General features: G+C 57.2%; 2 protein-coding genes and 1 long non-coding RNA gene across 9 annotated transcripts in view; 1 reads left to right on the top strand and 2 right to left on the bottom strand.

Moving 5' to 3' along the window:
• The first annotated feature begins 245 nt into the window (after nt 1-245).
• On the top strand, nt 246-11,800 carry OVOL1 (ovo like transcriptional repressor 1). 2 transcript variants are annotated; one of them, XM_047823457.1, is made up of 4 exons: nt 246-777; nt 7,864-8,081; nt 9,887-10,076; nt 10,393-11,800. In XM_047823457.1, exons 1-4 carry the CDS (start codon nt 678-680, stop codon nt 10,686-10,688), a joined length of 804 nt encoding a protein of 267 aa, XP_047679413.1. In that variant the 5' UTR covers nt 246-677; the 3' UTR covers nt 10,689-11,800. The 2 variants fall into 2 exon arrangements, with proteins under 2 accessions (XP_047679413.1, XP_047679414.1); XM_047823458.1 differs by lacking the exon at nt 246-777 and adding an exon at nt 6,644-7,111.
• Nucleotides 11,678-13,233, bottom strand: LOC125146704 (uncharacterized). The gene is made up of 3 exons (XR_007144840.1): nt 13,146-13,233; nt 12,667-12,752; nt 11,678-11,762 (listed from the first exon to the last, which is right to left on the bottom strand). It is a non-coding gene; the product is annotated as an uncharacterized LOC125146704 (long non-coding RNA).
• LOC125146701 (uncharacterized) overlaps nt 13,225-27,433 on the bottom strand; it is a 31,227-nt gene continuing 17,018 nt past the window's right edge. For 4 of the 6 annotated variants that reach the window (XR_007144839.1, XM_047823452.1, XM_047823450.1 and 1 more), the window contains 3 exons: nt 14,016-14,242; nt 13,625-13,745; nt 13,225-13,316 (listed from right to left, as the gene is read on the bottom strand). The gene's annotated coding sequence lies outside the window, so the exon portion shown is untranslated. The remainder of the gene's footprint in view (nt 13,317-13,624; nt 13,746-14,015; nt 14,243-27,433) is intronic. The other 2 variants (XM_047823451.1, XM_047823455.1) reach the window with 1 other exon arrangement.

Below are 27,433 nucleotides of genomic sequence, written 5' to 3'. Positions count from 1 at the left end.
CCGAAACTCCGAAGCTTCCGTCTGCGAACGCTAGCATTCCCGGCTGGGAGGTCCCTGGAGGGCGGCGGCGCGGCCGGCGGGGCAGCCGGGTGCTGGGTGCCCTGCGCCGCCCCCCCCCCGCCCCCGCCCCCGCCCGGCCACCCCGCCCAGGCCGCGAGGCCACCTCACCCGCAGCGGAATGGAAACCGGTTCGACAGGTAACAAATAGGTGGTTGTCACCGTTATTTCCCAACGCATGCGCCGTCGCTCCCCGGGATACTCCAAGCTAATTAGCTCAGATCAACCCCCCCCCCCACCCCGCCCCAGCCACCAACACACACCGCCGCGAGCCAATAAAGCGTGAACCCGTCCGTCCGGCTCGCACTTTAAGACTTCCCGAGCGGCCGCGGGGGACGCCAGTCGATCCGGGAGACGCTTACCTGCCGCTGTCCCCGCCGCCCGGTGCACCTGGCCGCGAGGGCCTCCGTTCGAGGGAGGGCGGCGACGGCCCCGCGGAGTTGGAAACCGGCGCGCGCCGTCCCGGGCACGGTCTCCCCGAGGAACGCCGGGGCACTTGGGCCACTCCTTCCCTGAATTGCCCCCTCCCCTCCCCCGCCTCCGGCTCGGCCCGGGAAAGGTGGGACGGCTCCCGGCTCTGCTTACGGAAGCGGACGGTGCCGGGCGAGCAGGGTTCGAAAATGCCCCGCGCGTTTCTGGTGAAGAAGCCGTGCGTCTCCACGTGCAAGAGGAACTGGAGCGAGCTCCCCGACGAGGAGCGCGGCGAGATCTACGTGCCAGGTGAGGCGCCGCTCCGCGGCCCCGAGCCCTCCGCTGCCCTGGAGCCCGGGGCGCCCGAGGGGCTGGGAGCCGGGAGGCCCGTCCGGGCGGCGGGCGTGCGGGGCGCAGCGACGCGGCGCCCGGGGGCCGGCGCAGCCGGGGCGCCCGATTTAATGTTTAAGCGGCCGCGGCCCCGTTAGCCCGCGGCGCGGGGGGAGGGGAGGGGAGGGGAGGGCAGGGCGGCGGCGGAGGCGCCGGGTGGGGGCGGGGGCCGCCGGGAGGGGGCGAGAGCCGTTCCCAGGCCCCGCCACTGGCCCGGGGGCGGGCGGGTCCGAGGCGCGCGGCCCCGCGCGGTGCCGCCCTCCCCTCCACCGGCCCGAGCCGAGGCGCAAGGGAGGCAACGGGGTGTGTCACCGTTCAGGCGACCCTCCACTCTCACGTCGTAAATCCGCAAAGCCGGGACTTTTATGAGGCGGGAGGAGGGCACTGGAGCGATGCCACTTCGGGGGGGGGGGGGAGCAGGGAGCGAGTTGGAGTTTCTGCCGAAATTTGTGCGAAATGTAAGACAAGACGCAGTTTAAGCCGCCTCTCGTCCTCTGCGGGCCGGAAGGTCGCGGTGAGGGTCGGGCAGCCCGGGGGGGGGGGGGGGGCTCCCGGCTAGCTGCCCCGCAGAGTTCGCGGAGACCGTGGGGCAGGCGCCCGGCCGCACCCCGCTTGTCCTGAAGACCAAGGTGGGATCCGGTCCCACCGCTATTAGAAACGCGCCTCCTTCAGCCTCGCGGAGGACACACTTGAGTGGCAAGTGTGAGTGGCAAGGAGCCCATCCCACAGCCGAGGGACCAGGCCCCGGGGCGGGGGCGGGGTGGGGGGAGCTGGTGCACCCAGCTTGTTTTTGGAAGACGCCTTGACAGCGTCGGAGTCAACTTTGAATGAGTAAGCCGAGTTGTTTCTCGAATGGCATCTTCCTCTGGAAGCCTTGAGAACATTTTCGTGCCTTCTGTCCTCCTCCACCCGCCTTGGTCAGGACAAAGCCAGCTTCCTTCCGAGCTCCCCCTCCCCACACCCTGCCCGGAGCCTCCAAGGGGGTGGGGGGAGAGGTTGTAATTAACCAACCGACTTTGACCCTTGATCTGCAGGCTCCCTGGCACCGCCCCAGGCCTTGTAGGAAAGTGGTGAAATGAGGTGGTGAGGGGCCCTGGAAGGGCTCTTGCCTCAGTTTCTCTCCTGAGGAAATTGGTGGAGACAGTGGGTGTAGTGATGAGATTTCTGATCTGCCTGATCTGCCAGGATCCAATGGCCTGTGGCGCTGGGGAGGTTTCCCAGCTTAACCTTATCTTAAAGCTGCTTCTACGGCCTCCTTAAAACAAGGGGAAACTGAGACAAAAGGCAAGTGAGCTGCCGGCTCACCTGAGGTGGATTAGGGTGTGGGCCCCGGATGCTGTTTATAGCTTCCTGCCTGCCCAAGTTCCCTGGCCGGGTGGCTGTTCCACCCCCAAAGGGCCGGGAGAGGATCGGAGCCCCCTTCTTCGCTCCTGCCTCCTCCCTCACCTGTGTTTGCATTGCTGCTTAGCTGCTCCTTCGGATCTGATAAACTGAACTTGGACTGTGTGAAAGGTGAGCTGAGCCTTGCAGGAGACTCGGTGTGCTGTTATTTTTAGTTTTATTTCACATCCCAATCAGTAACAGATCATGTGTTGACTTTTACAAAGGACAAAGAAATTCCGTTCGTTCAAATCATTGACTTCCTTGCATCCTGGTGATTTTCCCCACCTTTCCCCACCACGGTCCTGGTGGCCATAGTGGGAGTGGTGGGGGAGGCTTCTCCCCAGGGGCTGTCCCAGCGGGTGATGAGGAAGGCTTCTGGGTGGTCTGTGCCCCCCCCCCCCCCCCCCCCCCCCCCGGCTGCTGCTGTCCAGGTGAGGGGAGATGTGCAGGCCTCTCACACAGGATTGAGGGGATTGGCCCAGATGTTGGGTAGGGGGTCGAAACCTGGAGGGCACAGGTGACAATCTGCTCTCATTGTCTTGGCGAGGGAGAGTCCTGTGGGGGGAGGCCAAGGGTAGAAGGCAAAGCACTTAATTTAGCCTCTAAAGGCCATGTGGCCCCTGGAGAGTTTTCCCACAGGTTTTGGAAATGAGAAAGGGAATGTTCTCGGGCCACGCTTGGGTGCCTCAGCTGGCTGGAGAGTGGGGAGTGTGTTTTGTGGTGGCCTGTCCCCTGGCTGAGCCATTCCATCACTAGCCGACCATGACCCCAGGAGCTGGCTGGGCACGTTTCCTTCACCCCACCTCACAGACTCAGCACGTTGTGACCAGCTAAGCATTGACCCCATTCCCACTGTGAGAGGCACTGGGGGAGGGGGGGCTGAAGCTGGGGAATAGTGAAATACCTGAGGTCTGACCTTCCTGCCAGGGCCCTCTGAGACCCTTAAAGCATCAGAGAGCGCCTGGAAGGAGGCCCAAGGCTCCAGTCTGACCAGCACTCCAGCCTCTCTCCCTGAGACACAATTCTAGAAGTTCCCACCCCCAGGGCAGAACCTTTCCCTGGCCTCACTCTCCTTCCAAAGCTGAGGAAAAAGCCCAGAAGTGGGCACATGGGGCTAAACGGTCATAGTGGAAGGGAGATTAACAGCTACCTATTTGGGCCCAAGAGCTTGGCCTTGAGCCCTTCACTTCCCCCGCCCCCAGCGTTTCTCCTTTGTAGTGTCAGTATTAATGTGCTGGGACTAATGCTGGTTTCTTGAGGAGAAGCCCAAGCACCTGTACCCAGGGCCCCAATTCCATGTCTTGCACTGAAGGGGATGCTGGGGAAACCCTGTACGCCAAGCCCCTGCTGAGGAACAACGGAAAGCCAGGAAGGTACTTGAGGGTGGAGAGATGAGCCCGGAAACAGCCTAGAAGCTGTAATGAGGTGCTCCCAGACGTGGGTGTCCCAGGGCCTCTTCCAGGCACCCCCTTCTCCGCACTGGGGCCTCTCTTGTCTGTCTATCTTGCCAGTTCGCCAGCACATGCCTGTCCCAGGGAGCCGCTTTTTGTCCGGTCGCGGTGGACAGGCCTCTCGGTCATCTTTGGGCCCCAGAGTATATGTGTGTGGGTGGCGGGAAATTAGGCCTCCAATGAGGATCATTCTTGTCATTCCTGGGAAGTGCTGGCAGCGAAGGACATGTCTGCCACACTCTCCAGGGAGCGAGGCAGGGAGCATAGAAAGCCAGACATGGATGGAGACAGAAAAGCAACTTGGGCCCGGGCAGTGGCCTAGATGGGGCTCCTGGCTGTCCCATGGGGCGCCGTCTCCCAAAGCTGCCAAACTGCTCCAGGCTGGGGTGACCCGAGGCAGAGTCCTGCCAGACCATTTGTCCCAGAAAGAAAGCAGGTGAGGGCAAGGCCTCCGGGTGCAGGGAGGACTAGAGCGGAGGGTGGCCACTGCCCATGCTTACTTCTGACAAGGGTGGTGTCCCACAGGGGCGCGCGGCCCTGTGGTGGCCAGAAGGGCGGCAAGGACACGCAGGGAAGCACAGTTCACGGCCTCACCTGTGAGGGCTCAGGTGCTCCGTGTTAGCGTCGCTGTGGCCACGGCACGACAGGCAGTTGGGAAAGGGGGAGAAGATACTGCCTGAGAGAAAAACTTGGCATTCAGAGTGGGCACAATGGGCTGAGCACCCGGCCCGTTGTGTTTCCAGGGCCACCCGCCTCTGCCACCTGGCTGGCACTAGCTGCCTTTCGGGCATCGAGAGCCGACCTGCTGGGGCCGGGGGAGATGGGCACGGGGGACTCCTGCCTTCCCTGATAACACCACCCTGGGCCGAGCTGATACACTGTCCCTGCCCGTTCAGAGCTGACTTAACCACACCCCGGGTCAGCGCGAGCACCGGCCCCCGTGTGGTCAGAGGCTGGGTCCTCACATCTGCTTTACCTGCTCTCCCTGGGGAGCCGGCACCGGGCCCCGTGCCCGGCCCCGACCTGAGGCCTTGCTGGGTAGGGGTAGGACCTGGCCCTCTGTCCAGTATTTGGCCAGCAGCTCTCAGTCTGAGGGAGGCGGGGCTTGCCGGGGGAAGGCGGACAAGGGCCTCGGGTGGCAAGCTGCTCCCGGCCCGGCCCTCGGCATCATCCAGTGGAGGCGAGCTGGGCCAACACGAGGGGAACCCGCGAACCCCCGAAGGAGTAGGGAGAGGGCCAGGCTGGCGCGGCCTCGCCATTCTCCACAGCTGTGGGCGGGCGATGAGTAGCCACAGCCGCCGCCTTGCCGGAAACGTCTAATTAGGGGACAGAGAGCAGCACAAGCAGGGCCCGACCAGTTCTGCTTCCTGTCTCCGGCCACCCAGTGACACCCAGTGACAGGAGCGGCATGCCCTGAGCACGCCCTGTGCGTGCGGCCGCGGCAGGGCCATGCTCCCGGGGGTGGCGGGAAGACAGGTTTGGCGGGGTGGATGGGATGAGGCGAACGTCCCCACCCTGGCAGCCGAGTGGCGGTGCGTCCGGCCTCCCCTGCCCCTGGCTCAGGGTAGAGGCAGCTCCGAGGCCAGACCGGGCAGGCTCGCTCCCTGTCCCCAGTTCCCCAGCACCAGCATTGCCAGGCTTCTGTGGAACGGAAGAGGCGGGGGCAGGAAGCGGGTGTTCTCCCAAACCGGCCTGGACCCTTGGAACCCTAGCCGTGAACACCTCACCGCCACCCCCTCAGTGGAGCAAGGGAGCCAAAGTGACAACTCACTTTGAGCACGAACAAACTGGTTAGCCCTCACCTGCCGTCACTCCTCCCTCGGCCGCTCCTTGTGCAGGCGGTGTGGCCGGGCTCCAGCTTTCAGGAGCCTCGCTCAGGCTATGCGATACCGAGAGACAGAAGAGGGTAGAGGTTTCTGTTTGTCTCTACCTGGATTGAGAAATGGAAATTGTCATTCAGCTTTGAGTTCTTGGCCAAGATCTCCGGTGGCTGGTAAACCGGCATCAGAAGGGGAGGGGTAGACACACCCCTGCCCTCCCCCAGCCCCCCTCCTGTGCACACAGCCAGCCAGCCAGCGCTGTGGGCAGGCCGGAGGGACCCCAAGAGCTCGGGCCTGATGTCCAGCCTCCCGGCGTCCAGAGAGAGGCGCCACGCCAGCTCAGAGGCCAGGCCAGGGCCAGGCACTGGTGAATCAACTCCCGGAATGAGGTGGCTCATCAAAGTCCCCCGGACAGGCAGACGCCAGTGCCAGCAGAACGGGTTCTGGGCGGCAGGCGGGCACATTCTGCCCTTGTCAGACCTTTGTTGTGTTTTGAGGGGGCGAGAGCCAGGGCCTCTCCCGAAACTTGGGTGCTTTCATATTCACCCTTCCTCCATCAGTACGTTCCTCTGCCTTCCACCTCCAGCCTTGCCTGCGGTGTCCCGGGAGAAGACGGGAGGGCAGTGGCCCTCCTGCCCTGGGACCACCCCTCCCTCCCTGGGTCCTGGTCCTCTCTGTCTCACCAGCTCTGGGGCAGGGGGTGCTGAGGGCCTTGTTCGTGTCTGAGACCTTGGCTCAGCCTCCTGAGTCCTTCTCCCTGAAGACCTTCGTCTTTTCCTTCCTTTACCCTTCTTGACCTTTCCTTTTGAAGCTTGGAAAATGTTCCTAGCTTTTGGGCTTTAAGCAGAGCTGACCCTTGAACAACAATGTGGTTTGAACTGCACGGGCCCACCTCTATGCGGATTTTTTTCTGATAAATACAGTACAGTGAATGCATTTTCCCTTTATTTTTTTTTAACATTTATTCATTTTTAAGAGTGAGAGAGACAGAGCATGAATGGGGGAGGGGCAGAGAGAGAGAAGGAGACACAGAGTCCGAAGGAGACTCCAGGCTCCGAGCTGTCAGCACAGCGCACGACGCGGGGCTCGAACTCATGGACCGCGAGATGGTGACCTGAGCTGAAGTCGGACTCAACCGACTGAGCCACCCAGGCGCCCCTGCATTTTCCCTTTCTTACCGACACTTTTTTCCTCTGGCTTACTTTATTGTTATAATGCATGTAACCTACAGAATGTGTGTTAGTCAGCTGTATCTCTTATCGCTAAGGCTTCCGGGCTATGAGTAGTTAAATTTTGGGGGAGTCAAAAGTTCTTTTCGGACTTTTGACCGTATTGGGGGGGGGTGGCGGTCAGGGCCCCTATCCCCTGCACTGTTAAAGGGTCAACTGTATAATGGAGTTTAGCCTTTTGGGAGGAAAGATACCGATAAGTGAAAACATGAGCTCGTTTGCCCCAGCTCTGTCGGCTCTGAGACCCGTACCCTGTGTGTCACTGAGGCAGCCGTTCGTCTTCTCTACTCCGCACTGGAGCCAAGCCTCTCTGGCCCCGTTCAGTGTGAGGTGTCTGCCGTGGGGAGCGGCCGCGTCAAAGGACTGCCAGGTATCGGCGCCTCGGAGGGCGGAGGTTGGGAGCCCAGCCCTCGCTGTGCCACGAGCAAGCAAGCGGTCCCTGCTGTAGGGGAGGGTTGCGCAACCGCCGGGCAGGCCGCCCAGGAGACTGTTACACCGCATCCACCTGCTGCTCCCTGACCTCCTCCCTGCCCCACCTCACCTGGCCTGTTTGCCTGCCGAGCTTGGCCAGTGGGAGTGGGGAGCCTAGAACCCTGATGGCTGGCAACAGCGACACCCGCCAGCCTGGAGGACCACTCAACACCCCCCCCCCCCCCCGCCACCCCCCGCCGCCCCAGGCCAGCAGCCCAAAGAAGAAGCCCAGAGTGGCTCAGGCCACCAGGGACCCTTCAGGGGCAGGGGTGGACCCCTGGGCCCAGGGCCTCCAGTGGTGCCCCTTGTCCACGCAGGAGCGTGGATGAGGCCCGGAATCCAGAGGGACTGGCCCAGGTGGGGCAGGCAGACAACTCTGGAGGGATAATTGGCAGGGCAGGTCGGGTCCTCCCAGTTCCGCTAAGACACAAATTACTCAGCGGGCAGGCCTGTGGGCTGTGGTGCTTGGCCGGCGTCACCTGTAATTACCTTAATGGGGCGGGAGGGAGGCGCAGCATGTATGGGCCGGGGGCAGCCCTGCTCTGCCGTTTGCCTGCAAGGGGCAGCCCGCTGCCAGGCAACCTTCCTGAAATCCCACAGGGTCCTGTTTTCCCCACCAAGCCCCTCACCTGGCATTTCTTCTCTCTGCAGTCAGTCTGGGCTTCTGCCCACCACAGCCCTACCGGGAGCCAGAGCCGTCAGTGGCTGAACCCCCGTCTTGCCCCCTGGTTTTGGACATGAGCCTTCGGGACTCCAGCTATAGTGTGGCCCCTGGGCCCTGCGTGGTAGCCCAGCTGCCCTCTGATGACATGAGTCGTTTGGCAGACCCCCAGAGCAGAGACCACGGCTTCCTGCGCACCAAAATGAAGGTACCGACCCTCACACTGTCTCCAAGGACCAGGAGCGTGTCTATAGTCCTGTGTCCGGCCCACAAGACGTGGCACAAATGAGACCTAGGCAGTAGCTGGCCTTGCATCTGGGTCCAGGGTCCCGTAGAGAAGTGAACCCAGCAAGGCACAGATGGGGACGGAAAAGAAGAGAAGCAGGTCCGATGGGACAGTGTCATACACTGAGAAGGAGCAGCGGGGTGCAAGAGACATCCCACCCTCTGGAGGCCATTCCAGGGGTTGTTTCCTTTTGTTTCTGGCCTCAAGGGGAGCCACCCCTTTGCGAGTCCCAGGAAAAGCGAGTCCCATGGAGACGTGAGCCCGGCTCAGCGCCTTCTCCTTCCTGGGTTCCCATCCGTGCCGCATCCGGAGTGAGCTCTGGAGTCCACCTGGTGGTTAACTGTCTCTTGAGGCCTGTGCCCGGCGGCCTCCACCTTCCCCGGGTGTGCCACTTCCGGCCCCCTCCGCATGAGGCCCGGTGTCTGGGGCGAGAGCTGGGGAGCTGTGCTCGGCAGCGGGGGCAGTGAGGAGCGTGGGCCCCTGCTTTCGAGGAGCGCGCAGACAGCAGGGCTGTCCCTGGCTAGGCCCGCGTTCCTGAAAGTTCTAGGATCCGGAAGCACCCGCCAGCGGTGATGTAGTGGCAGGGTTCTGGTAGCCCTTTTCTCTGTGCCAAAGGGCCGAAGAAAGCTGGCAGTGCAATGCTGTTCCTTCCTCTCTTCCCTGTGGGGGCCAAGTGTGTGTAACTAGGGGGACACCGGCCACACGTGTCCTGGGTGCTTGGCCAGAGAGCCGGCGCGGTGCCCCTGAGCCCTCGAGGGCCTCCCTCCCATCCCTTGGATCCTGGTGGGTAGGGAGGCCGTGCAGAGAGAGCAGAGGGCCCAGGATGGCAGATGTGCCGGAGGAGCGAGTCCTGACCCAAAAGGTCTCGACTAGCTAGCAACAGGCGGCATCGCCCCGGTGCCAGAAGCGGTGGAGGAGGAGGTGCGGGGTGACGGGGTGACCCGGTGCCCGGGGAGCTCAGGAGGGGGTGCCGGCAACCGGGCCGCCCGCAAAGCGCGACCAGCCTCCGGACGGTAACCGAGGCGGAGGGTGGAGACCACGTCTCCCCGTGCTGGCCGAGGTGCTGGACAGGTGCCCGGGGAGCAGAGGGTGGCCGGGGTTTTCTTCCCAATGATCCAGGGCAGCGGGGGGAGGCTGGGAGGGAAAGATAAAGCAAGACCGGCCCTACATGACAGTTAAGGCACTCATCTCCACAACGGAGATGTGAGGTTTTCCGTAATCACAACAAAAAAAAAAAAAGAAAAAGGAAAAGGTTTATAAGCAAGAGAGTCGTGAGGAGGCAGAGGGACTCGAGTCATGCTGTGGTGGGCCCGGCTCGGGTCAAAGCCGGGGGCCTCCAGGCTGGGCCGAGGGGGGCTGCCGTAGGGCCCGCGCGGCGGACATCCCCTCGGAGAGTGAGGTCAGAGGGCAGAGGTGGAGAGCCGCAGATCGGAGCTCACCTTTCTACCAGGTGATGGCGAACCAGCTGTTTGTACAGGTAGTCAGTTGCCCGTCCCTCGAGAAGGTAGAGGGGCCGCGCGGCAACCGCGAAAGGGGATTTGGGAACCGGACAGGAGGCCCGACCGTTGACCCAAAGGTGCCCTCCAGCCCCACCACGGCGGGCCTGGGGGCCCAGAGGTGTGGAGCGCGGCTTCCCCCGGGAGGCGGGGGTGGCTCTGTGTCCTCCTGCTGTGTGGACTGCAGCCACGGCTCCTGGTCATCTGTCACAACACCGTCCTCGCCTGCAGGTGACCCTCGGGGACAGTGCCGGCGGTGACCTCTTCACCTGCCACATCTGCCAGAAGGCCTTCACCTACCAGCGCATGCTGAATCGCCACATGAAGTGTCACAATGACGTCAAGAGGCACCTCTGCACCTACTGTGGGAAGGGCTTCAATGACACATTCGACCTGAAGAGACACGTCCGCACCCACACTGGTAAGAGGAGCCCCTTGGCCGGGAGCGAGCACACCCAGACTCTGCCCGGCCAGGGCCACGCGGGGGACCGTGGCGATGCCCGCTCGCCTCGGCGACGGGGCGGCTTCGGAGGGGCGGCCTCGGAGCTCGGGCCCCGGGTCCTCCTCAGCTCATCGGTGAGGCCGCTCGGGGAGCCGGAGGCGGACGGGCCTCCGCTGTTCCTCTTCCCCGGTGTCGGGTGGCCCGGCCTTCCTGAGTCAGGGAAGCTGCCGGCGGGCTCCTTGTCGGGACCCTGACACCGGCCCCCCCCCCCCCCCCCCCCCCCCGGTCCCTGCAGGCGTGAGGCCCTACAAATGCAGCCTGTGTGACAAGGCCTTCACGCAGCGCTGCTCCCTGGAGTCTCATCTCAAGAAGATCCACGGCGTGCAGCAGAAGTACGCGTACAAGGAGCGGCGGGCCAAGCTGTACGTGTGTGAGGAGTGTGGCTGCACGTCCGAGAGCCAGGAGGGCCACGTCCTGCACCTGAAGGAGCACCACCCCGACAGCCCGCTGCTGCGCAAGACCTCCAAGAAGGTGGCCGTGGCCCTGCAGAGCACCGTCACCTCCCTGCTACAGAGCAACCACCACCTGTGAGCGGTGCCGCCCGGCCTGGGCCCCCCTCCCCGCTGCCGGGCCCGGTCCTCCCGCCGCCACCCCTTGCCGGACACGGCGATGGGGACCACCGGAGCCCCCCAGCACACGTGCTCACTCAGGCGCCACATCGAGTGAGCTCTGCTCGCGGCTGCATCTCTGTCTTCCGGGCAGAGGCCGGGCCGAGCCTGGGCAGACACGTGTGAGTACGGGGCGGCCGTGAGGCCAAGGCTGCCTTCAGGTTGAAGGAGAGCACACCTAGAGACGGGACTTCCCTCCCAGAGGAGGCGCGGAGGATCCCCTTTCTGCCCTCTGGAGGGCAGCGGCGGGGCCCGCCGGGCGAGGACCGCAGAGTAAAGAGCTCCCTGCACACCGAGGCGGTGGGGGAACTGGCAGCTGCCTGGGGGGGGGGGGGGGGGATCTAACGCTCAGGGCCGCGGTGGGGGGCTCTGCCCTCCCCACACGGAGCCGCAAACCCGCGTGTGCACACAGGAGGCCTTTCCACATATCACCTCATTTTTAGGAAATCGACTACAAGGTGCCAAGGAAGTTTTATTTCCTTTTTTTAAAGATGACAAATGTACAGATATTAATATATTTTTGGTGCCGATGGCGGCTGTTTTTAAGAGAGGATGGAGCTGGCTTTTCTCCCTCCCCATGCGGTTCTATTTATCCTGGACATTTCACACCTCCTCTGTACCTTGGTTCTCCTGAGACGTTTAACCTGAGACTTTCCTCCGGCCCTGCCTGGGGAACGCGCTGCGCTCTGTTCTTCCCCTTGGGCTGGGGTAGCGCATCACACTGGCTCTTCCCTTCCCCCGTGACCCTGCCTCCCTCCCACATCCTTTCAAGGCAAGCCTGGGGGTTCCTGAGAGCCTGCTTGCCTCCTGATAACAGACCTCCTTTTGTGGAACAAGAGTCACCATGGCGAAGGCCGAGTTAGCCCAGCTGCGGCTCGAGGAGGAAGCCCGGCGGAAGCGAGGAGCCTTTGATGCGCCGGGTCCACTGTCTGAGACACTGAGAAGACTATGGGGCCAGGCTGCAAGGCCTGGCTTTTTCCTGGTTGAGTGAAAAACCCTAGGACGGCAGCAAAAAGAAAAAAGGGGGGGGGGGGGGACAGAGAATAATAACCAGACACATCAGAAACCTCTCAGGAGGACAGTATTAGATGGCTATCAAGTTATATTTGTAGCCGATTTTCTGACTGTTTTTCATATGGCTAGGCTGGGTTGTGAGCATGTAAGGACAGAGCCGTCCTGGGGCTGCTTGGCTCCATCTGAGGATGTCAGCCAGGCTCTATCGGCTTGGCTGTGCCTCCTGCTGAAAACAGGAAAGGGGCGTGGGTCAAAAGGGAGAGAGGGGCAGGAGTGGAGCCAGCCTGCAGAAGAACAAGAAGGCAGACTCGAAAGAGGTCCGCGGAACACGGCGGGCTGGGCCGCCCAGCGCAGCCACACCGTAGGCAGCACCAGCGTTGGCTGCCGACGGGAGGCAGGCTGCCCTGACTTCCCTCCGAATGTGTATAGATCGTTTCAGAAGACTGCTTTAGTTTAGAGTGTCTGGGAACTGCTGTATTCTGGAAGTTAAATAGTGTGAGATAACATTATCTGGAAGCCCTGTTTCATCTATATTTCTGTGTCCCTGTGCTATTGCAATCTGGGGGAGTCCTAACGCTCTGTGTTGTCTTTTATTTTATAACTTTCCCCCAACTATTAAAATCAAAGAATTCTCGTCTTCTGCATTTCTGCTTTTTTGTCCCATGGACCTCTTTTTCCACCTGCAGAGAAATTAATCAAAACAATTGTCGCATTCTATTCAAAGATCTACCCTTATATGGTTACCAGTAGGCCTCGAGTCAAGACAGGAATCTGGCCTGGATAGATTAGGTGGCCTGCCCGTGGTCTCGGCAGTCAAGGCCTGCGACCCTTGGGCTGAGACTCTGCTCTCGGCTGTGGCAGCCGGGCTTCCTCTCAGCTCGCCTCACCTGCCTGACTCCCACATCCTGACGTGGGTCTCCGCCAGGCCAGTGCAGTCACTCGGGGTCCCGTTTCGGCTTCTCTTCCCGGTTCCCTGCCAGGACCACAGAAGGAAAACCGTGATCCCAAATGACAGGGCACAAAGGTCACGTCACTTCCGGCTCAGACACCTAGCTATAGGGACGGCCACATTTGCACAGCACTTGTTCTGTGCGGGGCACACTTGTGTTTCACGCACACGCGCTCACTTGATCTTTCGGCCACCGTCTGGAAGGTGCTGTTACCACCACTGGCAGAGAAGGTAGGTAGTGGCCCAAGGTTTCCTGGCCGACGAGTGGGTCTGGGCTGGGAGCAGACAGCCTGGCTCGGGCTGTGCTCGGAAGCACGGTGCACTCTGCCGCGACGGAGACCAGGAGGCAGCATGCGCCTCTAGGCAATCCGAACGAGACCGGGACTTTGAGATTAAGGGGCCCTTCCCGTCACCTACCCAAGATCGCTTGCGGAGACATGATCACTCTGCGGACCTGGTCCCTGAGTCCCAGTTCAGTGTTCTTCCATCCTGTCCCTTCCCTGCTAGATGGACAACGAGGAGGGGGCGGCTGCCGGGCGTGGGCCTTTGGCGTGATGTTCCAGGAGGTGGGAAAAGAGCACCCCGGTGCTGTGACGAGAAAGGAAAACGTGGGTCCGACGCGTAAGGCTCCCTGGGAGAAGCCCAGAGGATCGGAAGGGCCCCTAACCCTCCCTGTGGCTCTTTCAATAGCCAGGCACAGAGGATTTTTATCTCTAGAAACCTCCAAGCGTGAAAGGCCAACCAAATCCCATTTCTCCCTGTCCCGAGATGAGCAAGAACCCATTGTTGGGAACCCAGATGAATAATTGTTGTGTCAACTTTAGGAGGAGCTGGGGATAAGCTTCTAGGAAGCCAGGGATGGGGGTGGGGGAATGTTCCTGGGGCCCCCTGCGAACCTTTACTTTCTCTCCCACTCCTTTGAAGAACTCAAGGGTGGGACACCTCTCAGATGAGCCCTTCCGTGGCAGTATCAGGCCAGGCAGTCCCAGTTCGAGGGCCCATGATGATCTCCAGACTCTGCAAGGAAACGTAGGGGGCCTCCGCTGACTGGGAAACGGGCCCCAGTCAGGCAGGGAGAAGAGACGAGTGGGAGTCAATATATATCCAGGGACACACGTGTGGCCAGACTACAAATGCCGGGAAACCCCAAAACGAGTCTTTTGCATCTGAAGGAGTAAAGACTTCTTGGAAGAAGTGGAGCCCCGGCTGGGCTGGAAAATCGGGGATCTGCATAGGACAAAAGAGGGGGGGAAGGTGCTTGGGGGGAGGGAAGAGTGGGGGTCTCACCCAGAAGGGAAGAGGTGTGGGCCGTGGGGTGGGCAGAGGGTCTCTCTATTTCCATCGGCAATCTGGGTGCTTGCTTTGTCCTCAGCACCACCACAGGCAGGTTCTAACCCCCCCCCCCCCCAGGTGCCAGTAAGAGCTGATGAGAAGGTGAGATTCTGACAGGAGAGCTGCCCGGGGCCCAGGGAGATGGCCTCGCTCAGGATGGAAGTCGAGTCCTCTGGTCAGAGCTGAAAACAAAGCAGACAAGTGTGGGGTGGGAAAACTTTCTAACAACCGGACGTGCTAGGAAGGTTTATACCTTACCTTTTTATGTGTTTTCTATTTTTTTTTTTTTTACAATGAGCATATCTTACGCTTACAACCAGAAGAAGATAACGTTGTAAACTAGTTTAGGGGTTTTCGCTGCCACAAAGTTCAACACATCCATGGGGAGACGGGGCTGCCCTCCCCAAAAAGTGAATGTGATCTCGGACAAGGTCACAAGTGTGGCATCAACAACCAGAACGGCCTCCCTCCACTTTGGGCTGCTCACCGGTCAGCGGGTCTGAGGCCCAGCCCTGTCTCGTGCTGTCTACGTGGCCCCCGGGCAAGTGACCTCGCCTCTCAGCTTCCTCGTCTTTAAAGGGAGGTGGGATCCTAAGTTCGAGAGTCCCATTCTGGTAGAAAGACTCTGTGTCTCTAGGCCCCCATCTCGATAAAATCTTTGAAAAAACTCACAAACTGCAGTGGAGACGAGGAGGCCAGAAGGGCTGAGAAGCCGCTCGGTGGCCGGCAAAGACCGGCAGCACAGCTGCTGGCTTGGGGCAGAGGGAAGGCTTCCCCGGGTGGTTCCAGCTGGCAGAACCTGGGCCAAGACGTGAGGATTAGGCGGGGGCAGACCCCACTGCAGGGAGGGCAAGACTTCCAAGCCTCGGCACGGCTTAGCCATGAGGTGGCCGCATGGGGTGGCGGGGGGGGGGCAGCGGAGGGGAGCCCCAGACACTGTCGCTGGAGGGCCGGGAAGCCATTTGTAAGGAATTCCTAACAGGACTGCATCATGGGACTGAAGGCTGGACAACACAACCCTCAGGACTCTACCCATGACATTCTAAAAGGTGGGGGGCCAAGGTGCAGCGGTCATGAGTTCCAAACCTGTTCACCATTCCCAGGAAGGCAGAGCCAGGGTGGAACGCCAGTGAACCGCACGGAATGGGACAGAAAACACTGGGAAGAGACCAGCTGGGGGCGGCTGTCTCATACTCTGGGCTTGAGGTGATGGGGACCTGGACTTGCTGGGGGAAGCAGGCCCCTTCTCACTGCCTCTGGCCCTCGCCCATCCCCTAGGGCCACCCAGAACCAGGCCACTCCCTCGGGACACCTGACTCCATGATGTCCTGCCCTCCTCGCGTCCAAGACCAACGTGCCCTCCTCCGTTCCTCACGCACAGCCCCCTTCCCGAGTTTCCACAGTCTGTTTTGACGTTCCATCCCCCATCTCCCATCCCCCATCCCCCAGGGGAGGCTGGCAGATGTGCAGATTCTGGTCTTGGGCAAGGGACATACATAGAGAATTAGATCTTCCAGGTTCTGTTTCCTGAATATAAGAGCTGGGCATCAAGTGACAGATTTCCTCTGTTCTTCCCTTGTTCTCTCTGTGTAAATGGGCTGAGAACTTCTACCCTGATCGACGTTTCAAAGTAGAATAAAATACCAACCAGGTAACTACCGATGTGCTCAGAGGAGAGGGCCGGGGAGCCAGCCGCACTGTGTAACCTGCCTCGATCTCAAACGGGGGCACCGCCAGCCCTTAGACTTCAGCTCTGACTTCAAGCTTAAGGGGTGGCCACCCCCCGCCCTGCGGAGCAGAAACCCCGGGCGGGGCTGCCCGGGGCAGACAGCAAGTGCCACAGGGTGGACTGCTCTGTGCCAGGCTGCTGGGTCACACTGCCCATCGGCATCAACAGCGGCCATCTCGTCCTTGAGAGCAGAGGGACCGCAGCATTCCGGGTGGGAGACCAAACGAGAGAGGCTCCGAGGGCACCTGGAAAGGCCGGGTGTCACTCGCTCACTGCTGACCCCAGAATTCTCGGAGCAGGCGTTCACTTCAGGCACACGCGTAAACAGTCCTTGCACAGCAGCTAACCACTGCTTCCATCCAGTGAGCCCTTACTATGCTCCAGGCAGCTTCGAGCTTCGCTTCCCTCTGACGTCATCACTAATCCCCACAATGACGCCAGGAGGTAGCTATTACTGTTCCTATTTTTAGACAAAGAAATTGAGGCTCAAGGAGATTAAATATCTTACTCAAGGTCACATGGACAGCAAGCGATGAGGCCGGGCTCTAGCCTGAGGTTGGTTGGACTCTCAAGCTGGGGCGCTTTCTTGTCTCTCAAATTCTCCATGTTTATGAAACGGGAGGGTTTTTCCTTCCCATTCTCTACTAATTCTCTGGACCCTGAGCACCCACTCTGTGTCAAGCACTGTGCTGACACACTGGCTTTGCAAAGATGAATAAGGTCACCTTCTGGGCCACGGAGGTGGCCCAGTCCGTGCGGAGGCGGGGCGGGGGGGGGGGGCGTGTAGGGAGGGACAGGCGCACAAGTGGGTGAGCACTGAGGACAGCAGGAAAGGGCTGCCTCGGAGCCCCACCCTGGAGCACAGATCTCTGAAGCTCCCCAGTGCCCCCCATGTCAATAGGGTTGAGAAAAGAGAAAGGAGGGAGAAACCCGGACAAGGTTGAGCGCCCACCTACCAGCCCCAAGGTCGGCACTGTTTTCTGTCCAGAAGAGGAAAGTGAAGCCTAAAGAGGTCACATACTGTCAAGGTCATCATAGCCACCTGACTCCTGGCCAGATCCCTAGGCTCTCACCGTAGAGCATCACACTGCCTTCCCAGAAAGTGTGTGGGAAGAGGAAAACAGAAAAGGTAGTTCTGGAAACTCCTAAGCCCAGCTGCAGAGACCAAGGGGGTCAGGGTGTCAGAGTCTAGCTCCTCCCACAGAAATGCCAGGTGGCTTGTTCCTGCTAAAGTCACAGCCACAGCCATCTTCCAAACAGGCCAACCCTGGAGAAAGGGCGGGAGGGGAGACACTTAGGGGAGTGAGAGCAGGTCATGGCGTTCCAAACCCACAGGAGCGCCGAAGTGAACTCCCAACACCCACCCGCAGTGTACCCTGACCTCCTCCCTACGGTCCCAGTTTTCCAAGGTAGTGATCTTGGTGGGGAAGAAACTCATCCCGTCCTCACCACCTAGGCTCGTCCGGCCGGCTCCTGCTCAGCCCCCTCCTGGCCTCCCCCACCTCTGGCGGGGGGGGTGGGGGGGGCTCCAGGTAACAGGCCTGGGCGCTTCCTCCCCACGCGCGCGCGCGCACAGGCACAGGGCAGGGCGCAGGGCGCAGGGCGGGCCAGTTGCTGAAGGACACCAGGAGAACTGGTAGGACTTGTGTCCCTTTTGCCAGAGGCACAAACAAACCTGCCAGCGGTAATAACAGGGCAAAGGAACGGACCGCCTGGGACTTAGGAGGAGGACCGCAGGATCTCTGCCAGCGCACCCCTGCCATTAGGACCCTGCTCGGAAGCAAGAGGGGCCCTCCGAGAGTGGGGTTCTCTACATTCCTGCCCTGACAGACCTGACTAGTACCGCCTCCCCCACAAGACGCCTGCTCGAACGTTCTCTTCCACTGTTCTCGAGGGGTTCTGAGAGGCGCGTGTCGGAGTTTTCTGAAGCATTATGCAAGAGCCTCTGGGGGTCCACCACCACCCCCAGCCAGAGGCCGGTATAAGGGGAGGAGCCAGTGAGGTTTTGGAAGTTGGGGCAGAAGGGATGGAAGCCATCCTTACCGGGATTGGTGCCTACACAGGGAGGAATGGTGTTCCCCAAGGAGGCCAGAGTGCTTCTGGGGTGAGCACTGGGGGAGGAGAGCTTTACAAAGTTGGCTTTATTGGGGGGGGGAGGGTGGAATTTGTTAAAGAAAAAGTAGAGGAAAAAGAGCAAAGCATCTATGGTCCATTTGGGAGAGTTGGGTGGGGGGAAATCGGTATGTACCCAAATTCAAAATGGTGCATTAAAATGCAATGTAGGGGCGCCTGGGTGGCTCAGTCGGTTGAGTGTCCAACTTGGGCTCAGGTCATGATCTCACGGTTCATGAGTTCGACCCCCACATGGGGCTCGCTGCTGTCAGCACAGAGCCTGCTTCGGATCCTCTCTCTCCCTCTCTCTCTCTGCCCCTCCCCTGCTCACTCTCTCTCTCTCAAAATAAACATTAAAAAAATTTTTTTTTCAAGTGCAATGTAAATTTTAGCTTTCACATAGAGACTTCTTACATACCGATTAAAAAAAAAAAAGAAAATACACACCACTGAAAACTGTTAATAGTATGGATGGGCTATTTGTGAATGAGCTTCAAATGACAAAAATCGTATGAAAAAATTCAGCTTCATTCATAATCAAGGAAATGAAAATTAAAATCAGACCTAGAAGTCTATCATAAAACTGGTCACAATAATGAAAACTGGGAACAATCTAGATATTTAATTCTAGACTACCGTTAAAAATTATAATGAAATATTATATATCTAATAAATTTGATATCACAAAAATATTTACTAACAGGAAAATGTTTACAATATGTTAAGCTTAAAAAGCAGATTCCAGAACAGTGTTACGGGCAGGCACATTTTATATTCCGGTATACACAAACAAGTCCACGTGCACACCATAAAAATCACGGAAGACTAAACACCGTGGCGTTCGTAATACTAAGTTATTACTCAGCGGTGGAATTGGGATTTTACTGTCTTGTTTGTTTATCGGCACTTCGTACTTGTCCTCCAATGATCCCACATTCGTTTTGTAATGAGAAGAAACCTTCACGGTGACTTTGATTAAGAGTTTTTGGAAAAGGAAATGTAAGAACCCTTTGCGTCACGTATATACGCTTCTCCGAGAAGTGGAGATTCTCCTCCCACGCGGTGATCACGGAAGTAGGGGTAAGCATGAGAATGGGTGGGAGGAAGGCTGATGTCGGAGGTCACCCAGGGTGCAGAGCTGGGGCCAGGAAAGAGATCCCGGAATCACCACCCTGACGTTACTCTGGAATCGCTACGGGGCCCACGACCTTGTATGGGAAGCCCAGAGGATTTGGGGCGCCTGGGCGGCTCAGTCGGTCAAGCACGCGACTTCAGCTCAGGTCGGTATCTCATGGTTGCAGCTCGAGCCCCACGTCAGGCTCTGTGCTGACGGCGCAGAGCCTGGAGGCTGCTTCGGATTCTGTGTCTCCTCTCTCTGCCCCTCTCCTGCTTGTGCTCTGTCTCTCTCCCAAAAATAAACAAACATTAGGGGAAAAAAAGAAAGAAAGACAGCGCAGAGGATTTGCAGTCAGAGGATGTGAGTGACTCTTATGTCTGCGAGTTGGCACCAAGGAAGATGCATTATCTTTCTGAAACTCAGGAAGTAACAGTAACACAGGATTCTTGTGAGGATTAAATAAGATAATTATTTGCTTTGTGAGGTGTAAATCCCTAAACAAATGTTGGATGTTGTGGTGAATAACATTAATCTCTGGTTCATCTTGAGCAGGAAGGCTGGCCAACTGCTACGGTCAAGTTTGCGCTGGCTGTTGAGAATGCTGGAAATGCCGGAGGGGAAAGATGATGTTGCCACGGGGTTCGGGCAAACTGTTAGATTTCCTGGGCCATGGTAAGAGAACATAAAAAGAAACAGAAAACAAACTTACTCTGAGCTCAGAGGGAGGTGTTTGGAGACCTTCTGACTACTGTTTAAGGAAAGAATACGCAGCCTGTGATGAGAAACCCCGGGTCGGTCACGTGCTGGGCCCTGGGAGAAAACGGCACAAAGCGCAGAGGTCTGTGACTCCCTTCCACCTGTACTTGTTTACTGATGTTCCGGCAAGATGCTTGGGGGCTGAGTTGGGTGGACCGAGGATGCCACAGCTCGTCATCTAAGGAGACTGGGAGAGGCTGGGTGGCGGTTCCGGTTAGGTGGGTCCCCACCCTGCACGAGACAGGGAAGTCATGGCTTCTGTGTGGGGGCGGCTGGCGCGCTCATGAATCATAAACCCCTCTCGTTCATAACTGGTTAGCTGGTTCTTGCAGCGCCGCTCACGGTTTCTGCGCAGTATGGTGCTAAACGTACACCCTCGAAGAGCACCACTCTCTTGGTCCCACTGGACGAAAGGGATTTGCTGGTCAGACGACAAGCTTTCCGAGTACCGACCACATTTGGAGACTCAGTCTTGGCTGCTCCGCTCCTAGGCCTTCAAATGGGGGGCATAATCTCCGCTCTCTTTTTCTTCCTTTTCTGCTCCTTCTAGGACGCCCCTCCTGCCTTTCCTTCTGTTTTTACCTCCTTTCCTTCTTCAGAGTTGGTTTCATTGATCCTCCTCTCCCTGTTCCTCAGTTTCCCTCTCCTTCTCCTCACGGCCACCTTCTGCAGTTCTGGATCCAGCCAGCGTCTTCCCCTGTGCCCTTCATGTCAGAGGCACCTGCCACTTGGAGCCACCCGATGCCAGGGTGTCCTGAGCTAAAGCCCACCGGTCTGCAGTGAGAGGCTGCCCCTTCTGCCGGGGTCGCTGGGGCTTCCTTACCCCTCGCTGCACCTCGTCCCCTCCTAAATTACCCAACAAGACTTTTCAAATCTTTTTGTAATGAAGTTTTTTCCTAATCCTCCTGCCAACCTGCCAACCTGGCTCCCTGCCCCCACCCCAGGCCCCTCTCTCTTCTGCGGGGGCCTCTGATCCATCTACACCTCGCTGAAGCTGACGCGTCCTAGACTGGAAACATGTTCCAGGTGTGGCTTCGCCTCCTTGTTGGTGATGGGCAGAGGTGGGGACAGCCTTGTGCTCGTGTTGGCTGTCCCCTCTCCCCCACTCTAGGCTCTTCAGGGCTCTTCTATCCCGCTATCCAGCTGAGAGACGGGGGAGGGGAGGGGGGAGGGTTTTTTTCGGTCTCTTTTATTCCTTAGAGCCTCACCCCACTATATTTTTTCTAATCCAAATCTCATTTCGAAATCTCCTACCCAAAGGGTTTCCCAATGCCTCCTGGTTTTGAATCAACCTGTTGTTTACGGCACATCCAGATCAGAAATAGAGATGTCACGGGGGAAGGGAGGGGGAAGGGGGAGGGGCGGGGGAGGACTAGATCTGATCCTACACCCTGAAGACACTCATGTGCCTGAGACAGTCATTGGATTGGTGGCACCTGGACAAACAGATCTATTCCCTCCTTATCTCCCGTGAAGGAAGAAGTCTCAGCCAAGTTGAGGACAAGCACTGGCCAGAAGGCAAATACCAACCTGGCCATATTCCTCCCCTGGGGAGACGTCTGAGGAAGAGCTGTCAGAGTAGGTCCAGCGGCACTGGGGGAGAGCCCCTCTCAGCAGCCCACGGAGTTCTCTGCCCCCCAAGGTGCCCAGTCCCTCTCAGGGGCCATTTCATAAGAATATGCATCTTAGTCCCCGACCCATGACTTAACAAGGTGGCGTTCTGGCCACAGGGACCCTGAGTCAGGAGCAGCCTCTGGGGCAAACACAGAGAAGTGGGTCAGTGGTTGTTTTGTTGTTGTTGTTGTTGTTTTTAAACGAGCGAAGCAGGTTATTCCCTGTATGCAAAGGTTGGCCCTGGTAACCTGACAGCTCTCCGTCACCAGCAAGGAGGGGTCACCTGTGGTCCTATCCACGGGCCACACTTATTCTCCAGAAGAGGCTGAAGGACCAGTTTGGGGCTGAAATGGCAACCCGGACCTCTGTGTCGCGCTCTAGCCAAGACACTTCACCGTGATTTTTATTTTAAAAATCTATTCGAAGCCCCCATTCTGTATCTAATTCCCAGAGAGCCAATCCCTTCATCTAAACGAGTGGAGTGGAATATGGACCTTAAGTCAGCCTCTAGAGGCTCTTGTGACCGTCTCCTCGAGGGGAGTGCCGCGGACAGCAACTAGGCCTTCCCGCTCCTATAATTTGAGGAGAGAAAACCACACTGGCTGCCACAGCAAAGCTCCCACTCTTGGCACTTGGTGTCACTGTCGCTTCACCTTGCCTCCGCTCAGAGCCTTCCAGTGACTGGTGGAATCACCATAGAGGGGCAGAATCCCCCCTCCCTCCTCTCCCGCCCCCCATGCACACGCGCGCGCGCACGCGTGCGCACACACACACACACACACACACACACGCACACATGCACAGATGCCTGGGCAGGAGCCCAGCTCTCCTGAGGAAGGGCAAGTGTCCAGGCAGAAGGATGACAGGAGTGCCACATGGTGAATGGAACGAGGAAGGGCCCCGTCTTCCCTGAGCAAGGCTTGGGTGGAACCCAGGCTCCTGGAAATGTTGGGTGTTGACTTCGCCAGTGTTTTCGTAAAGCTCGGAATTGTTCAGAAGACCATCTAATAGCATAAACGTGCACGTGCAAACACTAAGAGTCACTTGACATCGAGGGGCAAATTTTGGTGACGGAAACACAGAAATGACCCATTTATAGCTGCAAGGCTGGCTGTCTCTGTCCTTTCCAAGACCTTGGCTACCAAGCCTTCGTCCATCCCCGGTGCAGGATTTGACACGTTTTTTTTTTTCTTCTCATAATAGCTTTCGGCAACCAAATGAGTGCCATATTCCCTTTTAGTTAGCTTAGTTAATTAGCATAATTAAACGTCTCCTCTTGCTGTGTTCCAGGGCCACTGGTCTCAATCCCTTTTAGCCTCTGCTGTTTCTCTTTCCTCATTCAACCACTGCCAGGCTCCTCTCAACAAGGATTTAATGAGCTCCCGTTGGACTCGGGGCCCACTCCGGAGTCTCCTTCTGCAAACCTCCAACCCCCAACGTGCCTGGTCTCTAGAAGATTCTTTCGTCCTTGAGGCTCTCCTGTGGGTGAATAACTCTTAGGAGTATAGTGGCTCCCCCTCCTCCGGGGCACACGGACCTAAGAAATCGAACTCCTTTACCATCCATGAGGGAAGGTGGTTCAGGGTAAAGGGGAGGCCTGAGAGTCCCTAAGTAGCACAGGTTTATCGAAAAGCCACTACCCAACGAGGAGTCTGGAAGGGGCCGCCTGCCCAAGCCACGTCCGCGCTTCGACCACACCATCTACAGCAGGTCACAGCATTGACAGCCTAAGAAGTTCGACGACATCTAGGTGACGGGGCTTGCAGCTCCTGTGATATTCCCTGAGCCCTGGTCACCCGGCTGTCCTGAGCAAGAACTCTCGGGAAGGGGGGGGCTTCACTGTGCCCTGCCAGCTGAGCTCAGACATCTCGACACACAAAGGAGCGGGGCTCGCCGTCTCCCTGCGGCCTCGTCTTTGAAAACAGTTGGTGAGGGTACCTCCTAGGTTCCTACGTTCCACCTTGTTCCCCTTTGAGTCTACCTTCGAATGGTTCCTGGAACATTCCGGGGCTGGAACTAACTATCTAATCTGGTAAGTCATGCTGGAGGTGACCGAAGGCCCCCATGATGAGGAGTCACAAGTGGCTGAACTGCCATTTATCCTATTTCTGGAGATAAGAGTGTTGAGGCTAAGGTCAGGAGTGAGCGGCTCCAACCAAGAGCACCATGTGGCACTGGGTCCATAGTCCCAGCTGCTTCCTCTCGGGCAGCATCCCCAGGGAAGCAGATGCCAGAAGCCCTGGACTGTGGGGTATGTGAAGTGAGTCAGCCTGTACTCCTCTTGAAGTAATTCGGCATACTTTATGAGCTTTACCCCATTGATCTTACTAACGTCCAAGGAAGGAAAGAAACAAGGAAAAGGGCAGAAGCCGTCTCATTTCATCAAAACAAAGTGAACGTGGAGGAGGAGCCTTTAGGTGAATGAGCCGATATTCACCCAAAAATACAATGAAGGGGGCACCTGGGTGGCTCAGTCAGTGAAGCGTCCAACTTCAGCTCAGGTCACGATCTCACAGGTCATGAGTTTGAGCTCCGCGTCGGGCTCTGTGCTGACAGCTCGGAGCCTGGAGCCCAGAGCCTGCTTTGGATTCTGTCTCCCTCTCTCTCTCTCTGCCCCTCCCTTGCTCATGCTCTGTCTCCCTCTCTGTCTCTCAAAAATAAATAAACATTAAAAAAAATGTAAAGACAACGAAGAAGCACATAGAAACCTAAAAACACAGACCCTGGCCCTGCGGCCACAGCAAATCAGACAGGTGATCGTGTGCTTGTGCGTGTGTGTGTTTGTGTGTGGTTCGGGTCCTCTACTCCGGTGGCCTCTGGTAATCTGACAGATCGGACTGATTTCAAAAGATGGCAGAATTTGATCCCTAGGTGCTAAAAAGGGAACCAAGGGACAAACATCCCCCCCCCCACCACCCTGCCTGCCTCAAACTTTGTAAATGACAGAGACGCTCACCAGAGTAATTAGCAGAAAAAAATGTCAGCTAAGTGGTTTGAGAAGGTGTGGCTAGAAGCATTCCATGTGTTTTCTCTAAAGCCGATGTGTAGACAGTCAAAAATACGAGTTTAACGAGCTTATTAATTTGGAGTGACTCTTCATATCTTATAGTGAGGTCTGGGGTTCACCTACTTCACCTTTGACATCAGAGAGGTAGCTACAGGGTGTTTGTCCCTGAACATTTCCTCTCGAGTCGGCTCCGGGGACGCCTGCCTCAGTTTACCTTTCTACCCAAACAGGCAACCGACCCAAACAATTCAGTCCCCAGTGTTTCATAGAGGGAGATAACGTCTGGTGCTTCAAGATGCTTTATGACCTTTCTTATCTCCTGCTGTCCCTCCTTGTTCTGCCCCCAGCCACCTGAAATACCTCCTGAAATTAATAGATACTTCCATGGTGTGGGGCAGCAAGGTCACCTCAGTTTAGCACACTACACGGTGCTGATATCCCTCAGGAACTTAGATGTGTCTTGTGAGAGCTGGAACTCATCCCAGTTAACTTCTCCAAATTCGTAAGGTTCTCTAAGGCTCCAACTCAAAGCATTTTAATTCCAGTAATACTGCTTGCTAGAGTGCTTTCTAGCCCTTTCGATCTACAGTATTTCTAAACATTAATTTAATTGAACTTAAAAGAGATTGTGCCTAATGTGCCACGACGTGGCGAACAAATCCTAAAAACCGTGTCTTGCCGACGGGGTAAGTCTAACTCGGGGAAGAACCCTCTCAGCACTGTGGTCCCACAGCGGACTACAAATCCCAAACCGCCGCAGGTGCTCCCTCGAGGCACACGTGAGTGACGTCACTCACCAGGGGCTTGGCTGCCCTGGCTGGATCTAAGACGCTCTCCCTCTCCATTCAGTTTGTTCTTTAGAACTAATATTTGGGATGCCACTTCAATATTCTATGCTACTTCTGACCCATGCCAGCCTGGAGACTAAGATCAAATAAGCCTGAAGCTGAATCCTTTGTCACTATTTTTTCCAGAGCCCCAGGACAGCATTGTGACTATCCAGGGCTACGTGTGACCTTGCTGTCCCACACCATGGAAGTATCTATTAATTAAACAGACGGCCAACCTTATAACTAGGTCAACCACATATATTCCGACTTAAGCCCTTGACTCCATTCCTTTCTTTTTTTTTTAATGTTTATTTATTTTGAGAGACACAGAGAGAGAGAAAGAAAGAGAGAGAGAGAGAGAGAGAGAGAGAGAGAGAGAGTGCCAGAGAAGGGAAGGGGCAGAGACAGAGGGAGAGAGAGAATTCCAAGCAGGCTCCGTGCTGTCAGTGCCAGCGTGGGGCTCGATCTCATGAACAATGAGATCATGACCTGAGCCAGAATCAGGGGTCAGATGCTTAACCAACTAGCCACCCAGGTGCCCCTCCATTCCTTTCTCTGAAAGATTATTTAGGGGAAATTTCTCACTGACCAATAACATATCTCATGACTTCTGACATCTACCTCAATACACTGAGCCTTCTCTGTGAGAGTTTTCGTTTTTCAGACCCTCATTCTCATGGATTTTCCTGTGATTCTGAGGCTATAATCAAGGCAAAAGGAAAGTCCCAATCCCACGTGTGCTGGCTGAAGGAATACAAACCTTAAGATAAGGGAATCTTGGGGGTGCTTGGGTGGCTCAGTTGGCTAACTGCCCGACTTCAGCTCAGGTCAGGATCTCACGGTTCATGAGTTTGAGCGCCACATCAGGCTCTCTGCTATCAGCACAGAGCCTGCTTCAGATCCTCTGTCCCCTCTCTCTCTCTGCCCCTCCCTCACTTGCGCTCTCTCTCTCAAAAATAAATAATAACTGGGGCGCCTGGGTGGCTCAGTCGGTTGGATGTCTGACTTCGGCTCAGGTCATGGTCTCATGGTCCCTGAGTTTGAGCCCCACGTCGGGCTCTGTGCTGACAGCTCAGAGCCTGGAGCCTGCTTCGGATTCTGTATCTTCCTCTCTCTCTGCCCCTCCCCTGCTCAAGCTCTGTCTCTGTCTCTGTCTCTCTCAAAAAATAATAAACATTTAAAAAATAACAATAAATAAATAATAAAAAGATAAGAGAATCTTAGAAAAATCATCATAACATTCTAGGAATTCATGGTGCAAAGGTTCCTGATTCTACCCTCCTACCCCCAAACCAGTGGGAGACACAGACCCATCCTTCCCTGGGCTGACTTATTTCCTCCAGTTATTTTTTTTTTTTAACATTTATTTATTTTTGAGACAGAGAGAGACAGAGCATGAACGGGGGAGGGGCAGAGAGAAAGGGAGACACAGAATCCGAAGCAGGCTCCAGGCTCTGAGCCATCAGCCCAGAGCCTGACGCGGGGCTCGAATCCACGGACCGCGAGATCATGACCTGAGTTGAAGTCGGACGCTCAACCGACTGAGCCACCCAGGCACCCCTATTTCCTCCACTTAAGCATCTTCCTCTGAGCTCTCTTCCAACTGAATCACTGCCCAACCGGTTACCTCCCAGGGCTCCTCCAGGGCATCACCAAGTAGAAGTCCTTCCTAGGGGGTGATGGCACCATTCGGGAAGCCTAGCACCTCCCTGAGAGTGCCACCCTAGCCCCTCTGCCTTTGGTAGGTGCGTGGGGGAGGATTCAGGAAAGAGGGGTGCCTTGGGGTGTAGCAGCCCAGGTCCAAATGAGTAACTGAGCCCAGGGGGCAGGGAGAAGGCCCGAGCAGGGAAGGAGCTTCGTGAGACTTGGCTGCACAGGTCTGAGCTGGAGGCCGTGCTAGACCGAATGACGAAACAAAAACTCCTTCTCAGTAGTGATCAGACTCCCAGATTAGCTCGGCTTTATTTCTTTTCCTTTTTTTTTTTTTTTTTTCCAATTCATCTCTGTATGAATTTTTTCCTCTGGGCACATGAAACTTTTGCACGTTTCCTCTCCTTCTTCAGGACTCATGCAGAGGCAAGAGAAGTGGGAAGCACCCGGCTCCGATTCTGTGCTGGATCAGATCGCAAGATCTTTCTCCTTACAAGCGTCAAATCTAACCAGTAAATGTGTTGGTCGGATATTCACTGAGTGTTCTGAACCAGGGGC

The sequence above is a fragment of the Prionailurus viverrinus genome, chromosome D1, assembly GCF_022837055.1.
Source record: "Prionailurus viverrinus isolate Anna chromosome D1, UM_Priviv_1.0, whole genome shotgun sequence".
Classification (NCBI taxonomy): Eukaryota; Metazoa; Chordata; class Mammalia; order Carnivora; family Felidae; genus Prionailurus; species Prionailurus viverrinus.
The sequence above is the reverse complement of the archived record's forward strand: the minus strand, read 5'-3'. Positions and strand labels throughout refer to the sequence as shown.